This window comes from Camelus bactrianus, chromosome 2 (assembly GCF_048773025.1).
Source record: "Camelus bactrianus isolate YW-2024 breed Bactrian camel chromosome 2, ASM4877302v1, whole genome shotgun sequence".
NCBI classification, from domain to species: Eukaryota; Metazoa; Chordata; class Mammalia; order Artiodactyla; family Camelidae; genus Camelus; species Camelus bactrianus.
The window spans coordinates 84951143-84969172 of NC_133540.1; the positions used below are offsets into that span (position 1 = coordinate 84951143).

At 36.6% G+C, this 18030-nt stretch overlaps 1 protein-coding gene across 4 annotated transcripts; it reads right to left on the reverse strand.

Annotated features, from left to right (window-relative positions):
• Positions 1-2774: 2774 nt before the first annotated feature.
• COX18 (cytochrome c oxidase assembly factor COX18) lies at positions 2775-14013 on the reverse strand. 4 transcript variants are annotated; one of them, XR_012500010.1, is made up of 7 exons: positions 13444-13977; positions 12815-12915; positions 10594-10757; positions 9724-9848; positions 7764-7871; positions 3923-4541; positions 2775-3150 (listed from the first exon to the last, which is right to left on the reverse strand). XR_012500010.1 is itself a non-coding variant. In XM_074344893.1 (6 exons), exons 1-6 carry the CDS (start codon positions 13783-13785, stop codon positions 4414-4416), a joined length of 972 nt encoding a protein of 323 aa, XP_074200994.1. In that variant the 5' UTR covers positions 13786-14013; the 3' UTR covers positions 3878-4413. The 4 variants fall into 4 exon arrangements, 3 of the variants coding, with proteins under 3 accessions (XP_074200994.1, XP_074200981.1, XP_010967656.2); XM_074344893.1 differs by lacking the exon at positions 2775-3150 and having other exon boundaries at positions 3878-4541; positions 7760-7871; positions 13444-14013; XM_074344880.1 differs by lacking the exon at positions 2775-3150 and having other exon boundaries at positions 3878-4541.
• Between the last annotated feature and the right edge of the window lie 4017 nt (positions 14014-18030).

Here is an 18030-nt window from a genome sequence, read left to right on the forward strand (position 1 = left end):
ATGTAAACAAACATGGCTGTGTTCCAATAAACTGTTATTTATGGATGCCGAAATGTGAACTTCATATAATTGATATGTGTCAAAAAATGTTATAGTTTTTATTTTTTCCAATCATTTAAGAAGGTAAAAACTATCCTTGGCTTTCAAGCTGTACAAAAAAGGGTAAGTGAACTGTATCTGTGGCTCAAATTGAGGACCCAGATTTAAACCATCATATGCATAAAAACCCGTGTGGCACAGGCTGAAGCACATTGGTTCTCATTATTCATGGTAGGTTTGCTCTATAAAGCCACTGGGAACACCGACCCATCACTCCTAGAGGAAATTCAGAGTTAGGTTCCTACAAGCCTTTGGTCACAATACCAATTTCAGTAACCAATCAAGATGTAACCATGTTGGTGGGGAGGGTATAGCTCAGTGGTAGAGTGCATGCTTAGCATGCATGAGGTCCTGGGTTCAATCCCCAGTACCTCCATTGAAAGTAAATAAAAACCTAATTATTGCCCCCTCAAAAACAACCAAAAAAAAAAAATTAAAAAAAATAAAGAGGCAGACATAATACAGTTTAATTATTGAAAAAAAAAAAAGAGAGAGACATAACCACGTCCTATATGTTTGTGTTTAAAGACATCTTATTTAGTATGTATTTTGATTCATTAACATTGAACCCCTGGCCAACAGCACTGTAGTTCACACTTGCATGAAGCTTACCTCACACACATACTTCCTCTGTGAGGACATCACAGACTTCTTCCACTTAGTGCTCAGAGGCCATCTTAAAAAACTATAAAAATGAGAAAAACATGGCACTAAACAGACCACAAGAAGGACACATAAACACAGTGTCCTTACAGTATGAGAGCTGAAACAAAAAGGCAGCGTCACTTTGTTTGATCCCTGCTGGGAATGTGTACACTGGGTGGGCTCAAACTTTTTTCTGCTCTGAGTTTGAAGGCACAAGTCTGCTAATAACTGCAAAAGCATTGTGAGCATCTTACAAATAAATTTTAGTGAGTAGGTGACTTCATAAATATTAAACTACGCATAATGAGGACCAGCTGTATTTTAAAGTGAAATAAGACCTTATCACATACATAGGTGCGAGTTAAAGATGAGGGAGAAGATATCTCATTTTAAAATCTCTACTTGGTTCTAACAGTAATTTTGAATGTAAATTTGCAGTTTTTATTTGGATCCCAAAATGAAACATTTGTATTTGAAAACTTATATAAGCAAAACCGAAGATTCTGTAATAAAACTTCACAAAAAGACACGATACATTTTGAATAGTATGGAATAAGCTGTTAACTCTCTCATAAATATAGAATTCATATTTTTAATACTCCTTACCCTCAGAAGCATCCATCACTCACAGAGGATACAGGAGGCTTGAGGTTATAATTAGAAGAAAGTCCTCAAATTATTAGTTGTACTACCCTTGGAACACACAGAAATGCAGCTAAATGAAATGGATACCGTTAGATATGTTTCATATTTCAGTTTTAAGTTTCCCTGAAGAGCTACAATTTAGCCATAAGACAAAAACCAAAGCTAAATTAAATATAATGCTGCTTTATCAACGAAGGACAAATAAATGTAACTGGCTTATCAGGGATCCAAAGGAAGGGAAGCATTCCTCGTGAAATTTTCTCAAAATGGAAAAGACAGAAATTAGGCATTTTCCCTAGAGGCTTCTTTTTCATGAAATTCTTGGCCCTCTGGAGTCTAGCAGAGACCTTCAAGGATAGCATTTTCTTTTTTGTTGCCTTAGATAGAATAAATGAATAAGAGTGGCTGCTTTCTTGAAGCACTTTAAGGACTTTCAACCATGCTTTTGTTCCCAAACACCCGAAAGTATTTTATAGTACAAAATCAGCAGCACAGGCCTACGCAATTAAAGGTAAGGCTATCTTAGAAAATTTTCCTAAAAACTTGGCAGTCAAGAAGACAGTCGGTGGTAGAATACAAGGCAACAGGGCTTGTTACCTATTCCTTTGGGACAGTTATATCAGCATCTCCCTCGTGTTCAAGTTACAGCAAAGCAAAAAGTTCCTGTTCTAAGAACTAGGAGAGGTTTCTGTGTGAAAGTGCTTTCTTGGTTTTTTGTTATTGTTGTTGTTTTTCCTTTTCTTGTGGTATCTGCAGGCCTTATCATTTCTATGGATGGGAATCAACCAGGATCAAAATGTTTTTGTATACAGCTATGTTGACAAAAAATTAATCAATGGTCTATCTAAGAGAAAAATGGAAAATTTTATTCAAGTCAACCTGATAATTATAATCTGGGAGACAGTCTTTCCGAAAGCTCTTGATTACTATCCTGCCATTAGAGGTCAAAGCAGTTATATGTTTTTGAGACAAAGGGTTATGTCAAATGACTTATTACTGATAGTTTACACAATTCAGACGTATAGGTACCAAGTGAGTCATGGGTTATCCTGTCCCTTCACAAGATTAAGGAGGAAGGCTACCCGCTAAAGAGTTGTGTTCCTTGATGAGATTAAGGAATGTTATCTCCTAAGGAGGTGAGGCCCAAAGGAGCAAAAACAACTTGTATGTTTAAATCTTCCTCATCTTGTCATAATTATGAATTTACTTTCATCAATTCTTAATCAAGATTGTGGAAGGTCTTAGGTGAAACACACATGGAGGTTAGGCTTTCTGATGTAGGGGTAGAGAATTGTGGGGAAGACCCTCTTCTTCGGGACAAATTTTTTTCTCAGGGGCAACCCCTAAACCTATGCTTTAAAGGAAAAATTTGAAAGAGATATATCTCATAATATCTCCAACTAATTTATTCAGTAGTATCTTCCTCTTGGTGCATAAGCAGCATGAAGAATTTATTACAGCAACCACGGAAAACTAACATACCAGTAAACATCACTATACATTTTACTTCACAGTAAGAGGTATAGAGCAGCAATACAATTACCAAATAAAGTTCTAAGATTTCTAATAGTCCTTTTTGCTTTTAGACTGTATTCCACAAATGACTGCAGTCAAGGTAGTACTTTCAAGAGCCATAGAATTAACTGCTCCCTCTCTGTAGCTGTGTTAGTCCTTACCTAATGAAGTTTGGTTCAGTTGTTTGTTTGTTGGGATTCCAGCAGCTGACAGTTCGAAGCTCTTAAAGGCTGTGGCCTTCTGGGGCTAGGAGAGAGAAGGGTCTACTGTACTTAGAGATGATGAAAAAGGCTCAAATAGTTCTGTCTCCAGAATTCTGCACAATCTTACTTCACGTTTATGTGATCTACTACATTCTCCAATGACTGAATACACAGTATAAGCACAAGGTTCACATGCACGCTCTGTAACTGAATAAGCTGACTGATTCTCCACCTATTTAATTTCTGGTAATAGTGAAACTAATGTACTTTCATGTATTTAGCAATTATTTTTAAGTTTAATTTTTAAATTGTTATAAGTACTATCCTGATCTTTCAAGCTTTTAAAATGTATTTTGCTCCCTTTACCAAGCTATGAACTTACGAATTTTGTAATATATAAGATCCTCAGACCAACTTAAGATTATGTATTATCATACCAAGGTGTACAGGTTTAAAAGAGTCTTCCAGTTAGCATTACCCTAACCCTAGCACCAGCTTTTCACTTTCTTAAAGGATTATCAGAGAGACCTGGTTCCTTCATGTTCCATATGATTAGCTTAAGATTTTCTACTTTGGGCTCCAGCAATACTTAGTGCTATCTTTATTCCAGACTTCTTAAATTATAGAAAAAGGAATGAACACTTTCTGCATTCTTTCAGAGCAGGGTTGGGAAGCAATACCACTGACCATATTACTTTCTTATACGCATGGACTACTCTATTGCACGTTTCTCAAGTCCATTTTTTAAAAAATCACACATTAACTCATCATCAACGTATGTTCCATTAAGATAGTATTTATTAACTAGGAATTACCAGAAGGCCTTCAGGGGGTCAATAAAGGTCTCCATGATGCGAGTTCCAGGACTTTTCTCAAGAGAAAACCATGGCTTTATCAAATACTCAAGCAGGTATATGATCTTCCACACCTCCAAAATTTTAAGAATCACCTCATTGGATGCTCTTATTTTGTAAAACTTTTCTAGTCTTGTTCTCCAAGGTTCTGGCACCTCTAATAAGTTGTAATTTTATAAACAGGGCCCAACACTTTGATTCCCCTCTTATATTCTTAGTATATAATTAAACATACATTTTTAGCACTTAAAAGATTTTAAGTGTCCAAATATATCTTAATCCACAGTACTTCACAGGGCTCATGATTTTAAACAAAAGCAAATTAAATCATATCTGAATTTCTCGATGTTCTAAATACATTAAGAATGAATACACTGTCATTGTTCCAAAATTACTAGAAAGTATGTCATTTTCTTGAACTGAACTTGGCATGCAAGGCAGCAAAGAGGTCCTTATAAGGAGTGTGTGAATCTGACTTGGTTAACGGTATTCGGCAAAGTTGGCGAAATCGAGGGGAACGCAGCAGCAAGTTCTGTGAAAGGCCCATGAAGCTGGAGCATAACCAGTACAGAGCAATCGACTGTGGAGAGAAGAAAGGACATGAATGTTAGCATCTCTCCATTCTCCAAGGACATCAAGTCTAGAGACAGGCAGGCAATAAAAAAGAAAATTGCAATCTCTGTAAACAAAAGTACACCAGGACAGAACAAGACCTTCAGTGGCTACTAGATACCTGTGACAGATCTAATAGATAGGTAAGAAAGCTGAAAGGAAGACCAAAAACCAAAAGAAACCAAATGAGAGTATTCATGACAGAAATGAATAACGGAGAAGAGCTCCCAGGCAGAGGCTCAAGAGAGATCTCACCTCTCTTCTTTGGCAATTAAGTATACTTCTCCCTCACCAAGAGTTCTGACAAGCTGCTATATTGCAGGGAGGCTACAGGGGGCACGGCCATTTATGATGGCAAACCTAGCCTCCCTAGACCTCATTTTCCCTCATACAGTCATGTATCTTGCAAATTTTCCCAGTAACCAGTTTTTTAGTATAGTCAGGAATGCATTACCTTTGCCTTTTCCTGAGACAAACAGTCTCAGCATTATCTTCAGTCTTCTTTTTAACTACCAGACTGATTTATTTAGGTCAAAGACCAAGTCCTGCAGCCTCTTAAAACATTCCCATTCATACATCTTTCCCAAACTTTTCTTTGGCATCAGAAGGTAATCAGGCTGTTGGAGAACCAGTATCACATACAATTGAACAGCTGCTCAAACTCAGAACTTGATGTTTGAGGACAGCTCATGAAATTTTTGGCACAAACAGCATACTGGTGCTCCCTGGAAACCAGTGAACTCTTTAAAGGTCCTAAATGTGACAATTAAAAAGAAATGTGATCATTTCCCCTTGATTTTACACTGCAGACTTGAAGCTAGGCTCTTTTCCTTGGTTATATTATTTGATCACAATTTTTTTAATGGAATAAAACTGATTTTGATATGGGAAAAAAAATAAAGAAATAAAGGTAATCAGGTCCCACAGGAAAGACCAAGTGGTGGTTGAGTCCAGGTTCTAGAGTCAAACTGCCCGAGTTTGAAATCTATTTATTTAACTTTGGGAAAGTTATTTTTCTTGTTTCAGTTTCATCTTCTATAAAATAGGGACAAAAAAAAAAAAAAAAAAAAAAAAAAAAAAAAAAAGTCCTGAAACTCACATCATGGAGGACTTTAATGACCCTCCCCGAAGGCCTTCTGGTAATTCCTAGTTAATAAATATTATCCTAATGGAGTATACATTGATGATGAGTTAAAGTGTGATTTTTTAAAAAACAGACTTGAGATACATGTAATAGAGTAGTCTATGCGTGTAAGAAAGTACCTAATATGGTACTTACTTCAAAGGGATGCTGTGAGGAATAAAAGAGAAAATTCACGTATAGCGGTAGGCATGGTATGCGGCCCATATTAAGCACTTGCATTTGTTCGAGAACAGGTTTTTCAGGGCAGAAAGCAAAGCATATTCAAAAGCAGATTAGCATAATAGTTAAGAGAAAGTGTCAAACTGCCTGGATGTGTGTTAAGACTCTTCCACTTAACAGATCAGTGACCCTGGATGAGCTACTTAACCTCTCTGTGCCTTGGTTCCCTCATCACTAAAGTGGAGATTATAATAGCACCTACTTCACTACATTGCTGGGAGAAATATATGCACTAATATATGTAAATGATTTAAATCACTGCCTGGCACAATGTTAATGCTGAACAAATATTAGCTATCATCATCATCTTATTCACAAAGTGGACAGTACTGAGCCCAGCGACGTCAGACTACAAACTGCCTACAAAACATCATTCTTCTTCCTTAGTAATAAAACCCTAATTTTCAGCAGGATATACTGTCACCTGGGAAAAAAAAAAGCTGTACTTTCCAGCTTCTTTTGCAGTTAGGTATGGCCACATATTTAAGATGTAAGCACAAGTGTTTGGTGGGACATCTGGCAAGGGTCCTGAGAGGGGCTGACTATACTTGAAGCACCATTTTACTATTCTTACAAGATAACAAGCTTCAACAGCAATCATGACTATTCTGTGGCCTTCAAGGCAGAAATTACAGGCTGTGGATTATGCAACATTAAGAGAGAAGCAGGCTGTGTCTCTCCTGTCTTCACAGGGATGTCACATCAGCTCTACACTAAACTGTCTAATTCTGAATTTCCTATATTTGAAAGAATGAACTTTTGGGTATTGAAGACACTGTTTTTTTAGATCTCTGTTACTCACTTTGAACTCAATCTCTCACTAAAACGTGACTGCTCCTATTATATTTGATCTGGAGGTTTTCTCAATGATAACTGGTATTATTTCCCTTAGAAATGTAGTAAATTTGTATTGCTCTGCTTTAACCAGAGTATTTTACAACAACATTATTATTACGTGAAAAGTACTATAATAGGCACTTATTATTTCACTAATTCTCAGACATTATGGTGTTTATTTTAGAAATGAGAAAACGTATTTATTTTACACAAGATTAATGACAGTATTATGTCTAAGTGATAGCTTAAAAACATTTAACATTTAATTGACATTTGTGAGGCTGAAAATACACTATTTCAGATTCCTGAGACAAGTCATATGAAGTACTTTCATACAAGCTGATGGAACTCTAACTACCAGCAACAAATTACGACTACTTTATGGTCTATGTGTTGGCTCTGAGCAAAGACAGATATACCTGATACAGCTTTAGCCATCTCAGCACTGAAGTATCCACGGAAAATAAGTAAAAGGCTAAAAATACGAAATAACTGCAAACATAACATTTCTTTTTCTATTTCTATAAAAGTTTAATTACGTACAAATGGAGACAAGTATACTTGTTTCATAAAGTTGTTATGAGCTTAAATAATATTACATATGAAACCATATGGACCTAGCACAAAGTTTTGTTTCTTTTCTAAGTGCTAACTTCCTTGGCCCAGACTATGAAGACAGAAAGAACTCAATATATCAATTAATCAAACAGAGAAATACTATGTTCATAGTACTGTGCAAGGTATTTTGCAAGATTGAAAAAAAAAAAAAGAAAAATGGAAAAAAGGAGTTTGATTTAGAAGAATTAAGACATATTCATATAAAGAAAGTTTAACCAATCCCAAGAAATATTCAGACATCACTTGGTGATAGGGACAGTAGAAACCAGTAAGGGGTTGAGTGGTCAGAGGAAGCTCAATAGAAGAGGCAGAATACAGTCAGAGAAGGTTTATATTTAGCACATGCTTCACACAATGCTGGTGCTTACTCACTGAAGGTACTGTGGCTGCAATTGGAATCATCAACACTGATACCGCCCGAACAAAGTATGTAATATACGTCTGAAAACGAGACATTCCAATTTTTTGCAGAGCAAACATCTGAAGGGGTAGAATATATACACATGATTATTAAAATGCACATTAAATTAGACATGCTTTAAAATACAAATGGATTTTTGACTGCCCTCTACCTATACTTTAATAAAAGCAAAAAATAATTAAAAACAAAACTGATAAATTTATTGGTTGATAATCTATTTAAAAACTTAATCATGTAGAATTCTTAAATGGAGCTTTAATTAATAGCAATAAAGAGACTGAACTATATTAAAAAGAATCACAGCATAATTTTTATAAGTCAATGTTTTTAAAAGATTGTCAGTAAACCTTAAGTCTCTCTGAGATAAGTATTATGTATGAATCATTAACCTTGGCTTTTAGCACCTAAATACAAGGCCTGGCATAAAGAAGGAACTTGACAGCCATCTCAAAGGTTTGTGATCTGGCTACACAGACTTTGGAAAGGACCAAGGCTAGGAAAAGCAGTTATGGTTTACTTAATTTACAAGGTAAATTACTTATTTACAAGGCAGCACAACTCAATGATTATGAACACAGACTGTACACCCAAACTATCTTGGTTCATGAGGCAGCCCTGCATTTAGTGGTTATGTGTTTTTGTGCAAGTTACTTAAACTTTCTGCTCCTCACTTTCACCACTTTAAAGTGGGGGTAATAAAAGTACCGACATCACAGCATTACTGTTAAGAATTAAATGAGTTAATTCAAATAAATTCTGTACACCTGTGCCTGGCACATGGTGAATGCTAAGTAAGAATAGATTTTTATTAAACTTATCTAAGCTGGGTTGTTAGATGGAATAAAGTAAAGACTAGAGGATTGACATTAATTCACTGTGACCTGTTACCACTTCCTTCTTTCTAAGAAATATTCACTAAGTACCAACCACGTTCACAGAACTGTGCTGGTGCTCTTAGGGTAACACACCTAGGCTACACATAAAAAACTTTACCCAAGGCCTTAAGAGTATCATCTTCATTTTCCTCGCCTGAAAGAAATAAGTGTATTAGATTTCCCAAAGAGAGATCAGTAGATATGAGGTCTGCGAAAGCTCAACTGAGATAGATCTTTCCTAAGATTTCTTCTAGTTCAGAGTCTATATTCTACTCAGTCTGAGAACAGTTCTTTATGGGATTAAAGGCATGCTTTCCCTAAACTGCTAAGTAAAGTAGCACAGGATAATGGTTAAAACATGGCTGGGATGTCATATTTTTCTTTTTTTTTTTTAATTATTATTATTATTTTTTTTAATTTTGGGGAAAGTAATTAGGTTTACTTATTTATTTTTAATGGAGGAACAGGTGACTGAACTCAGGACCTCATGCATGCTAAGCATGCACTCTACCAATGAGCTATACCCTCCCCCTTGGGATGTCATATTTTATATGTATGTTTCTCCACTCCATCTTATGAAGAAGTTCTATGACTCTTCTAAGGTCATATAACTAAGGGCAGTCAGGTACTAACTAATACAAATCGACATATTAAACACATACACGAAACACCAATATCTTGTGGAAATAAAACCAGATTGATCAGGTTGATTAGGCATCTTAATTGCTGTCTTTACTAAAAAGCAAATCACAAAAACGTATGCATTAGAATCATTTAATTTTAAAGCTGAAAGAGATTTTGGAAGCGCCTCTAATTCAGCTCTCCTATTTTAATTACAAAAGAATAATACAGAGAAGTTAAGGAACCAGCCTGAGACACAGTTTATCGTCAATAGCTGATCTGTGACCAAAACCAAGGAATCTCAATTCTAGCCCAGAGCTATCACCACCAGCTCAAATTCGTTTGAAGTCAGAACAGCAACAACAAAAATCCCAATGACTTAAATGGCAAGCAAATCTCATTTAAAACCACTGACCTCCACTATTAATAAATTGATGACACCCACGGAGACAGGCAGAATCCAAGTGGAATCCAGGGCAGTGAGGTCAGGAAACCACAGGACCCCACCAGTAGCTAACTGCTCCTGAACAGAAAAACCTGCTGAAACATTTTTATACATAAAACAAAGGAATTTCTAAAAATAGCAGAGGAAAATAATTCTAAGAAGGTGTCCCTCACCCTAAAGACTTGCATTTTTTATTCAGGTTATTTTCATTCTATAACATAAATTAGTCTTTCCTGTTCAGAGAAAGAGGCAAGAGATTTACAGACAATAGAGATATGAAGCAGTAATCTTTTCAGACTTAAATTTAAAAAATTATTTGTCCATAGGCTGCTTTCTTTCAAATCTACTGATTACTTTCTGGTTAGCAATGCCTTTAAATGAAAGTAAAAAAACAAACACTTTAGTTTATAACCTTTCTTAATTAAAGTTTACATTTACAACTGTGAAATATTTTCTGGTCTCTTAAACTTAGAAAAAATTCTTGGCCAGGAAACTGAATTATGGAATTACAACACTAATTTTAATTTTATTATGATCTCCAAGAAGTCGCACTAGTGATGTCCTTCCTAGATTCATTTTTTTTCTCAACACAGCTAGTTTGCTTACACTTAATGTTTTAAATTCCATACCCTTGTAAGGGAGATAATAAAGAATATATTCTAATTATCAGAAGTATAGGTGTTTTTAATTTTTTTGCTTGGTTTTTTGTTCTTCTCTTTAGAGTACAAAGACAATGTACTTATATACAAACTGCACTTATATGTACAGTGTACTTATGTACAAAGACAATGTACTTAGAGTACAAAGAACTTATTTGGGGAAACAGATTTCAATAACTACCTTCTGAATGTGCTGCCCCTGTGCTAAAATTCCGGAGAGCAACAGACATGAAGATCCACATTGGAATCTGGATCCAGACCAATACAGTGGCTTTGAAAGGGTGGCAGTTATCCCGAATATACAGCTCTGAAACAAGCCTCCGCAGAATCTTTAGATAAGTAAGCCTAGATTGAGGGAAGAGGGAAAAAGAAAAAGGAGAAAACATCGTTTGACTACTAGCAGTGCTTCATCCCCACAGTGCAAACACACGCACACTCTGGTTACTGGCTAAGGGATTTATGGAGGATTTTGGGTGTATGAAGGGACTGCCTAAACAAAACGCAAATAAAGTCCTTTACTCCAAGTTCTTTCACAATTTACACAAATCACAGAATGATTCAATAAATCTGACACTGTCAAACTACAGGCTGTGTTTCTGGCGGTCCTTGGCAAATTAGGCTTTAACCAGGGAAATTTCACTACTGACATAGTATGACCACAACTTCAATCAGAAATTCTAAAGGTGAAAAGCACATTTTACTCAAATACCTCCACTCCAGCCAAGCTCAATCACTTAACTCCTGAACATATCTTAGGTAGCAATGTGGTTTTGTACTGTGTATGCTCTTGGCCTGTCAAAATGGTCTCCATCCTTCAGTCAACTCTTTCATAAAGATTTTCTTACTATTTCTCTGTTTACCATATTAGTTATTCCAGTTCTTGTCTTAAGTTCCACTTTCTGGACCATAGTCTCCTCAAAGGTCAAGTATCGGGTCTTAATCTTTAAATCACTTGTAGCATGTTTTATACAAGGTAGACGTTCAATAGGTTTGCTGAATTTAATCAAATTATAATCTACTGAATTAAGACAGTACATAGAGACATTCTAGGCTCTTTGAAATTTAGCCTTTGCCTACTCTTGCAACTTTATCTCCTGTTACTTTCTGTAGACATCTGTATATTCTAGTCCCTGAATGACCTGGGTCATCCAACAAATCAGACTTCCACACCAGCATGCCTTTGGAAGTTATTATATCATCTGTGTGGACAGCCCACTTTCCTGACCTGACAAATGTCACCTGACATTTACAAATAGCCTTCAAAACCCAATTCCATTGAAAATGCAGGAAACCCTCAGAAAGGTTTCCTGCATTAGAAAGCCACTCTGCTGTGTAAGGATGTGTCTGGACAATCATCCTGCCAGTGCTGCATAAGCAAGGTGCCACAGTCTTGTTGAGGCTGCATTTATAACCCACGTGAGCAGCTACTAATCTGCTCTTTTGGACTAAAGCTGTAGTCCTCGGATTTCCCTGCTCAGTAAACCTTTAAAACTATAGGTTTACCAACTTTTTCTTTTATCAAGTAAAGACATTAAGCTATAAGAATATATTTTCTAAAATACCAGGTCTTTTTAACACTATATAAGGAGGGACATAATTTCATACTGAAGATAGTTGGCAAATTTACACCATATACAGATAAAATATATGGATAATTTAGTAATCATATTTAAAAAGCCCTTATTTTTCTCATTGCTGTTAACTGGTTAACACTTTGTTACACTCTAGTAAGGATCGGGATTTAGAAAACTAAGCAGTAATAGCTTAGGCTGACTAAAGTAGGGGGCCTTCGAAGTTCCTAGTGGATGACTGTAGGCATAGAACTGAAGCATGGTTAAGCCCCTTTGGGCAAGGGCTTTCTAAGAGAAAAGGCAGATAGCTACACAGAGTAACCACAGCAGATTGACAATACCTTGTCTATCCAGTCGCTTTTACTAGGGCATTCATATTTTCTACCTCCCCATTCCTGTGGGCTACAGTCCGCTGAATCTTGTCAAAAAGGTCAAGTTTGCAAATAACCTGTAACATTATTGATTAAAATCTCAACAGACTGGCACAGTATCTTCATCCCTGACTTTCCATAATGACCCAACTCTGTACATAAATCTTTTGTACAGTACTTAATTCAGTCATTATTTGATTACATGGCTGTCTTTTTCAATAGCCTGAGGTCCCTTAAGAACAAGGAACTTTCTCTTCTTATCTTTGTTTCTCCATTTCTTTCCTTTCAGTCCGGTATATAAAACTATCATGCCACATAAACTTATTAGAAAGAACTACTTTGCTGCTAAAGCTACAGAATACACAAATCTATAATAAATATCATGTATACATTTTGTGTCTATATATATACACACATATATACATATATTCATGGTTTTATATGCATAAAATTAGCTTACCTGGCAACTCTTTTGGACCACCCCAACTGATTTGCGCGAACTGCAACTTCTTGGTTAAGATGCCTTGCAATGTTTTTTATTTCTGGCTGCAAATTTTCCACCTAGCTAAAGAAAAAATACACTTTGTTATGGGCACACAAAAGACCTTCATTCATAACCATTTATGATTTTACTTTCTAGTTCCTCAAGCTCATTTAAAAATGTGGTTCACTGGTCATGTCAAGAAACCTTAAGTCTGAGTATATGACACTAATTTAAGATATCCTCAGCTGTAACCAGATTCAAATTCCAGCGTGTACACTTAGCTGTGTGATCTTGGGCAAATTATTTAACTTCTAAAGTCCTGTCCCCTTACATACATAATGTATAACAGCACCTACTTCATAGGGTTATTTTAAGGATTAAATGAGAACTGCCTTCTGCACTTTAATGTTTCAATCCCTGGATTTCCCAGTAATGTAAACCAAGGAAACAGAAGTCAATTAATAGTATTTAACACGCTCTGTGGCAGCCACACAAAATTTGCATTTATTTCCTGTCCTGTGTTCTTTTGTAAAGTAGCTCATTGCCGTATTGGTGCTGATTAACACGCAGCTCTCCGGAAGCTATCTGGGGATCTTAAGCCTCACCTTGGCCAGGATGTAGTGCTGGTAGGCGGCCAGGGGCAGCGTGACGGCGCCGCGCAGGGCCATGGTGGTGAGGAGAATGCTGCCCCACCAGGGCAGGCCCGTGGCGGTGTGCGCGCAGAGCAGCAGCGCCTCCGCGCCCTGTACCGGAGCCGACGTAGCCAGGGCCTCGTACCAGCCTCCCGCGCCACCCGGGGCAACTGCAGAGACTGACGAGGCTGCCCACACTGGCAGAGCGGAGCGCCTCATGCCGCCCGTTAGGACGGGCGCGAGCTGCGGGCCCAGGGCCCCGAGCCGCAGGGCAGGCAGCGGCGGCAGCCACCGAAGGCTGAGCCGGCACAGCATGTCTGCCACCACCAAGGAGCCGGACACACGGACCTCCCGACGGCGTAGTATCGCGCAGCCGAGACTATTCCTCGCATGCGCCGGCGACCCCGCGCATAAAGTAGGCGTGGGCGCGCCGGCAGCCACAATTGACCTTCCTAGTCTAGCCGGTGACGTCTTGCGTCGCGCTGGAGATGACGCAGAAGGTAGCGAAGTCCCGCCTTTCCCACGCGGCACTGACCAGGCCTACCGTGCACACACGGTACTTTGGCGCTGCTGGCATGGAGCTCCTCAGAGGCCAAAAAGAATTTCAGAATCGGGGGCGGGGCTTGTTGCCCTGAGCAGGGCGGGGCGTTCCCTAGGAAGTTCTCGCCTAAGAGAGCCGGTCTTCTGCGTATGCCTTTACATTTTTTTCACTTAAGCTAATCGTGTCACAGGTTAAGCTTTGTGGATGTGTTTTGTGTATGTGTGATCAGAGGGTAGTCCCCCAGCTCTTTATGTGCTCCCGATTGCTTCCTCTAGAGGTTGAGATAGTTTATGGTATACAGGAGTCAACACATTGCTGAAATGCCAGTTTGGAGAGAGGCATGTGTTTCTGGCCCACCCCGTTTTAATCAGCACTAGACATAGTTTAGTCTGTGGTGTGAAGATTTAGTTGGCTCATCCGTTTTAATAGTCATTTTCAGACCCAAGTTCAGTGTTTTAGCTTTCGTTATAAAGAGCAGCAAACTCTTACATTAAGGGTCAAGTACCATCTCCTGAATTAAGTGGAATTATCACTGGCAGCGCGGTGAATTCCTTACTGGGGCATAACATATATCCTATATGAGCTTTCAAGAGCCTGAGCAGCAACATGAGGAGTCTGCCGGTTGAAAGGAATAGGCCAAATGTACGTAAGACTAGTTTTTAGTTTTGAGTTCCTGAACAGCAAGCACACTGGAATGACACAAAGGAGTTTCCTCAGAGAAGGCTCACCCCTAGACCTAGAGGCCAGATTGTGTCGTGAGGAATAAAATGTTTATTGAGACGTGAGCTCTGACCAATGTTGGGGTTACACCAAACTTAGCTACTGTTGTTGCTTCATTATGCACTTACCCAAGGGTACCAGATACTCTTTTCTCTGGATTCTGGACGTCATCCTCCTTCAAATTGACTGATAAATTCATATATGAATTTTTAAATGTTAACACACACATCCCAATATATGCTATATAATTTCCTTTTTAAAAGCCTATCTCCCTATTCATTCGTCAAGTTAAAAAAAAGGCAACCGGTTGCTACTGACTACTGATTTTAGGTGGAAGTATCCTTGCCTAAAGATTGTGGGAGTTAAGCAGCAACTTCTATGCAGCTGCATTCCTCTCCTTCCAGGGAACTGATGACATTTAGGAGTTGGCCCTTCCACAGTGGCACTTAAGCCGAGGGACTCTGACTTTATAATATCCAGGAGAAAAGTTGATTAAAGAAAAAAGATCCTAAAATGAAAAATCTTCATGCATGCACAGTTCATATAATTTAAATTAAGAGTTTTCAAGCTACTCCTCAAATTCCTTCCGTGGAGCGTATCAGGGGTTGGGGCTGGGACGTCTTCAATCAGTGTAGGCCCACCTTTTCTGCTACATATTGGAGTCACAAATTACATTCTTTTAAAAATGTTCCACTGTTACAAATTTTTTTGATCTAAGTAAAATTTATGCATATTTAACCTGCTAATTTCATACATATAAACATGTATTCTTAAATTTGGATAATGGGAATGATCAGAATTTGCTGTCTATTTGGTAGAGAATGTTGGGAGAACTATTTGTCAATGATAAAATCCAATGCAAAAGTGAAGTGTTAGCACTCATGTGTATCTATGTACTGGTAACAAACATTGTAACACCTGGTATCTTTTGAGTTGCAGAATACAGTACAAAATGACCATACAAATACTGGGCAAACCAACCAACTGAAATCATATCAACCGTAATACTTTTCAAATGGACACATTAAACATTTTTTAAAAGTTCAGTATGACTAGCCTATTCTTTTTTATTATTACTACATCACACAGCTAACTTTTTTCTTAACTTTACTTAAGCTCCTTAAAAACAGAGACTATATTTCATTTACTTTCTGCAGTTCCTGAAATTCTTATCCATTACAGTGCTGAACACAGGAATGGAGGTCAAAATGTGAATATATGCTATTAAACATATAGATTGTATATATGTACAGTCGTTTTAATTTCTTATTTCCTAAATATGCCTTCTGAAATGTTTGACTAAAGAACTTTTAAAGGATATTTTCACAAGCAATTGTTAAAGTGATCCCTTGGAATCAGATTTAATTTCTCTTTTTCCAATTTCTTTAATGCATTACTTTTCAAAACCAAAGCTATCTAATGTAGAATTAGCTTTTCCTCTTATTAATATCCCTTTGTATCATCTTATTGATTCTTAAGTATTGAGCATGCAAAATTGTTTACCTTTCAAAAGTGTGAATTCATTTAAAGGTAGAAGTCTAATATGAAACTTTTTATAACATGTCTAATAGTCCTATATTCCAGTTGTTACAGAAAGAAATTCTTATTTATGTCAAAGCCACTGTGGCACACTTTTCTCTATATTCACTCATCCAAAATACAAGTGATGGTATTTTTGCAATCAAGGTGTATTACACAGTAGATATATTAAAGAATTAATGACACTCTCATCCTAAATTCCAGTCATCTGGAATTAATACCAGTTAACTAACAAAACCTGTTAATTGAGTGTTGTGACTTATTTAAGGAAGTATTTATCAATGGGATGTATACTGCCAGAGATTCAGGAGTATCCAGAATTTACCAAATATAATGTAAGTATACCAAACATTAATACTAAAAGACATCTGAATAGATTCATTTATCTACAGTAAAAATACATTGAGTAATGGAATACTGAATCTCTGTATTAGTGATGAAAAACAGTGAATTGGGTTTTCCTTTGATATTTTAATCATTTTGAAATAATCCTGATTTTAAAATTTGATATTTGAAAGTTTTGGCATTCTTCAAATGTTCTGTTCTGTAATTTCAGAACTGTGTGTATGAGAGTGTTTCTGAAAAACATCTAAGTGAAAATACGCTGAATAAATCAGAAGATCTGAAGAGGTTTTGTGATTTTGAGTTTCCCTGTTTAACACTTCGGATTGTTTTAAAAATAAAGTGAATAATATGAATAAATGTGTATTTAGGTCATTTGAATCAAAAGAAAGATGGAATAATATTTTCATGAAAAACAAGACAGGAAGTTAGTAAACCATTTACCTCCTTTTCTTCCCTGAGAGGAAAAATGACTAAGTATAGTACTTTACCAAAAAATTAATTTTCAATTACTAATAAAATGATTTAACTTTTGGTAACAGGAAACAGAAGGGAAAATATCTTTCACATGAATACTAAAATCACCTTTTGTGAATATATTGATACATGTTGAAATATATGTTGAAAAAGCATGAAATAGGGATTCTGTTGGCACTAGTAAACAAAATCATCTCGAAAATGGAATGGTTGGTATGAACAGATTACACAATAATTGGGATATTAACTATTTGGAGATTTAAGGTATGAACTAACCTAACTGTTATTTCCAAGAGTTAAGTTACTTCTTAAAAGAATAAGTGAAAAGAAATACATTATGTAATCTGCAATTACACATACCACATACTTTCAAAAGTGGGGGGAAAGACCTGCGTGGTCTCAAAAGATTGTTTTTTTATTGTTCAAATAAAAATGCACTGCACTACATCTGAAATATAAACAATGTATTTGAAAAAAATGTTCCTAGTACAGACTTCTAAAACCATGGTATTTTATTTAACAAGTCTGATTCCCAAAACTAAATAAGGAGCATTCCATTCAATATCCCTCTGTCATATGGTTTTTAAGTAAAAAAAAAATAAGTTTTTTTCTCTTCACTTTTAGTAAGAGATCCCATCCTAAGAAATTCAGTTTTGTGAGTCAACACAACTCATATGTTGCGATAAATACTAGGTATATCTGTTATTTAGCAGGATTATTTTAACTAGAAAATAGCCCTAGTAAACACAGGAGAGAAATTAAGCAAAAAATTATATGATATGGTAAAAGTCATACACAAAACACTCTGTTAAATATCATTATACCCCCTTTCTTAGTAAAGTGCTGTAATTTTATGTCATAGCCGTATTTATTTGTAGGATATCATTTAGCTTTTCCTTTAAATTTGGTCATATCAATCATAGATAGGTAGAAAACCAAAT

What these genes read in the sequence shown, in the direction of transcription:
- COX18 (XM_074344880.1), bottom strand. Translation starts at nt 13,785, where the DNA reads ATGCTGTGCCGGCTCAGCCTTCGGTGGCTGCCGCCGCTGCCTGCCCTG. An exon ending in TCAATTTATTAATAGTGGAG is followed by an intron (nt 7,872 to 9,723) that starts GTCAGTGGTTTT and finishes CTACCCCTTCAG; the next exon opens with ATGTTTGCTCTGCAAAAAAT. An exon ending in TTGCAGCCACAGTACCTTCA is followed by an intron (nt 4,542 to 7,763) that starts GTGAGTAAGCAC and finishes TTCTCTCCACAG; the next exon opens with TCGATTGCTCTGTACTGGTT.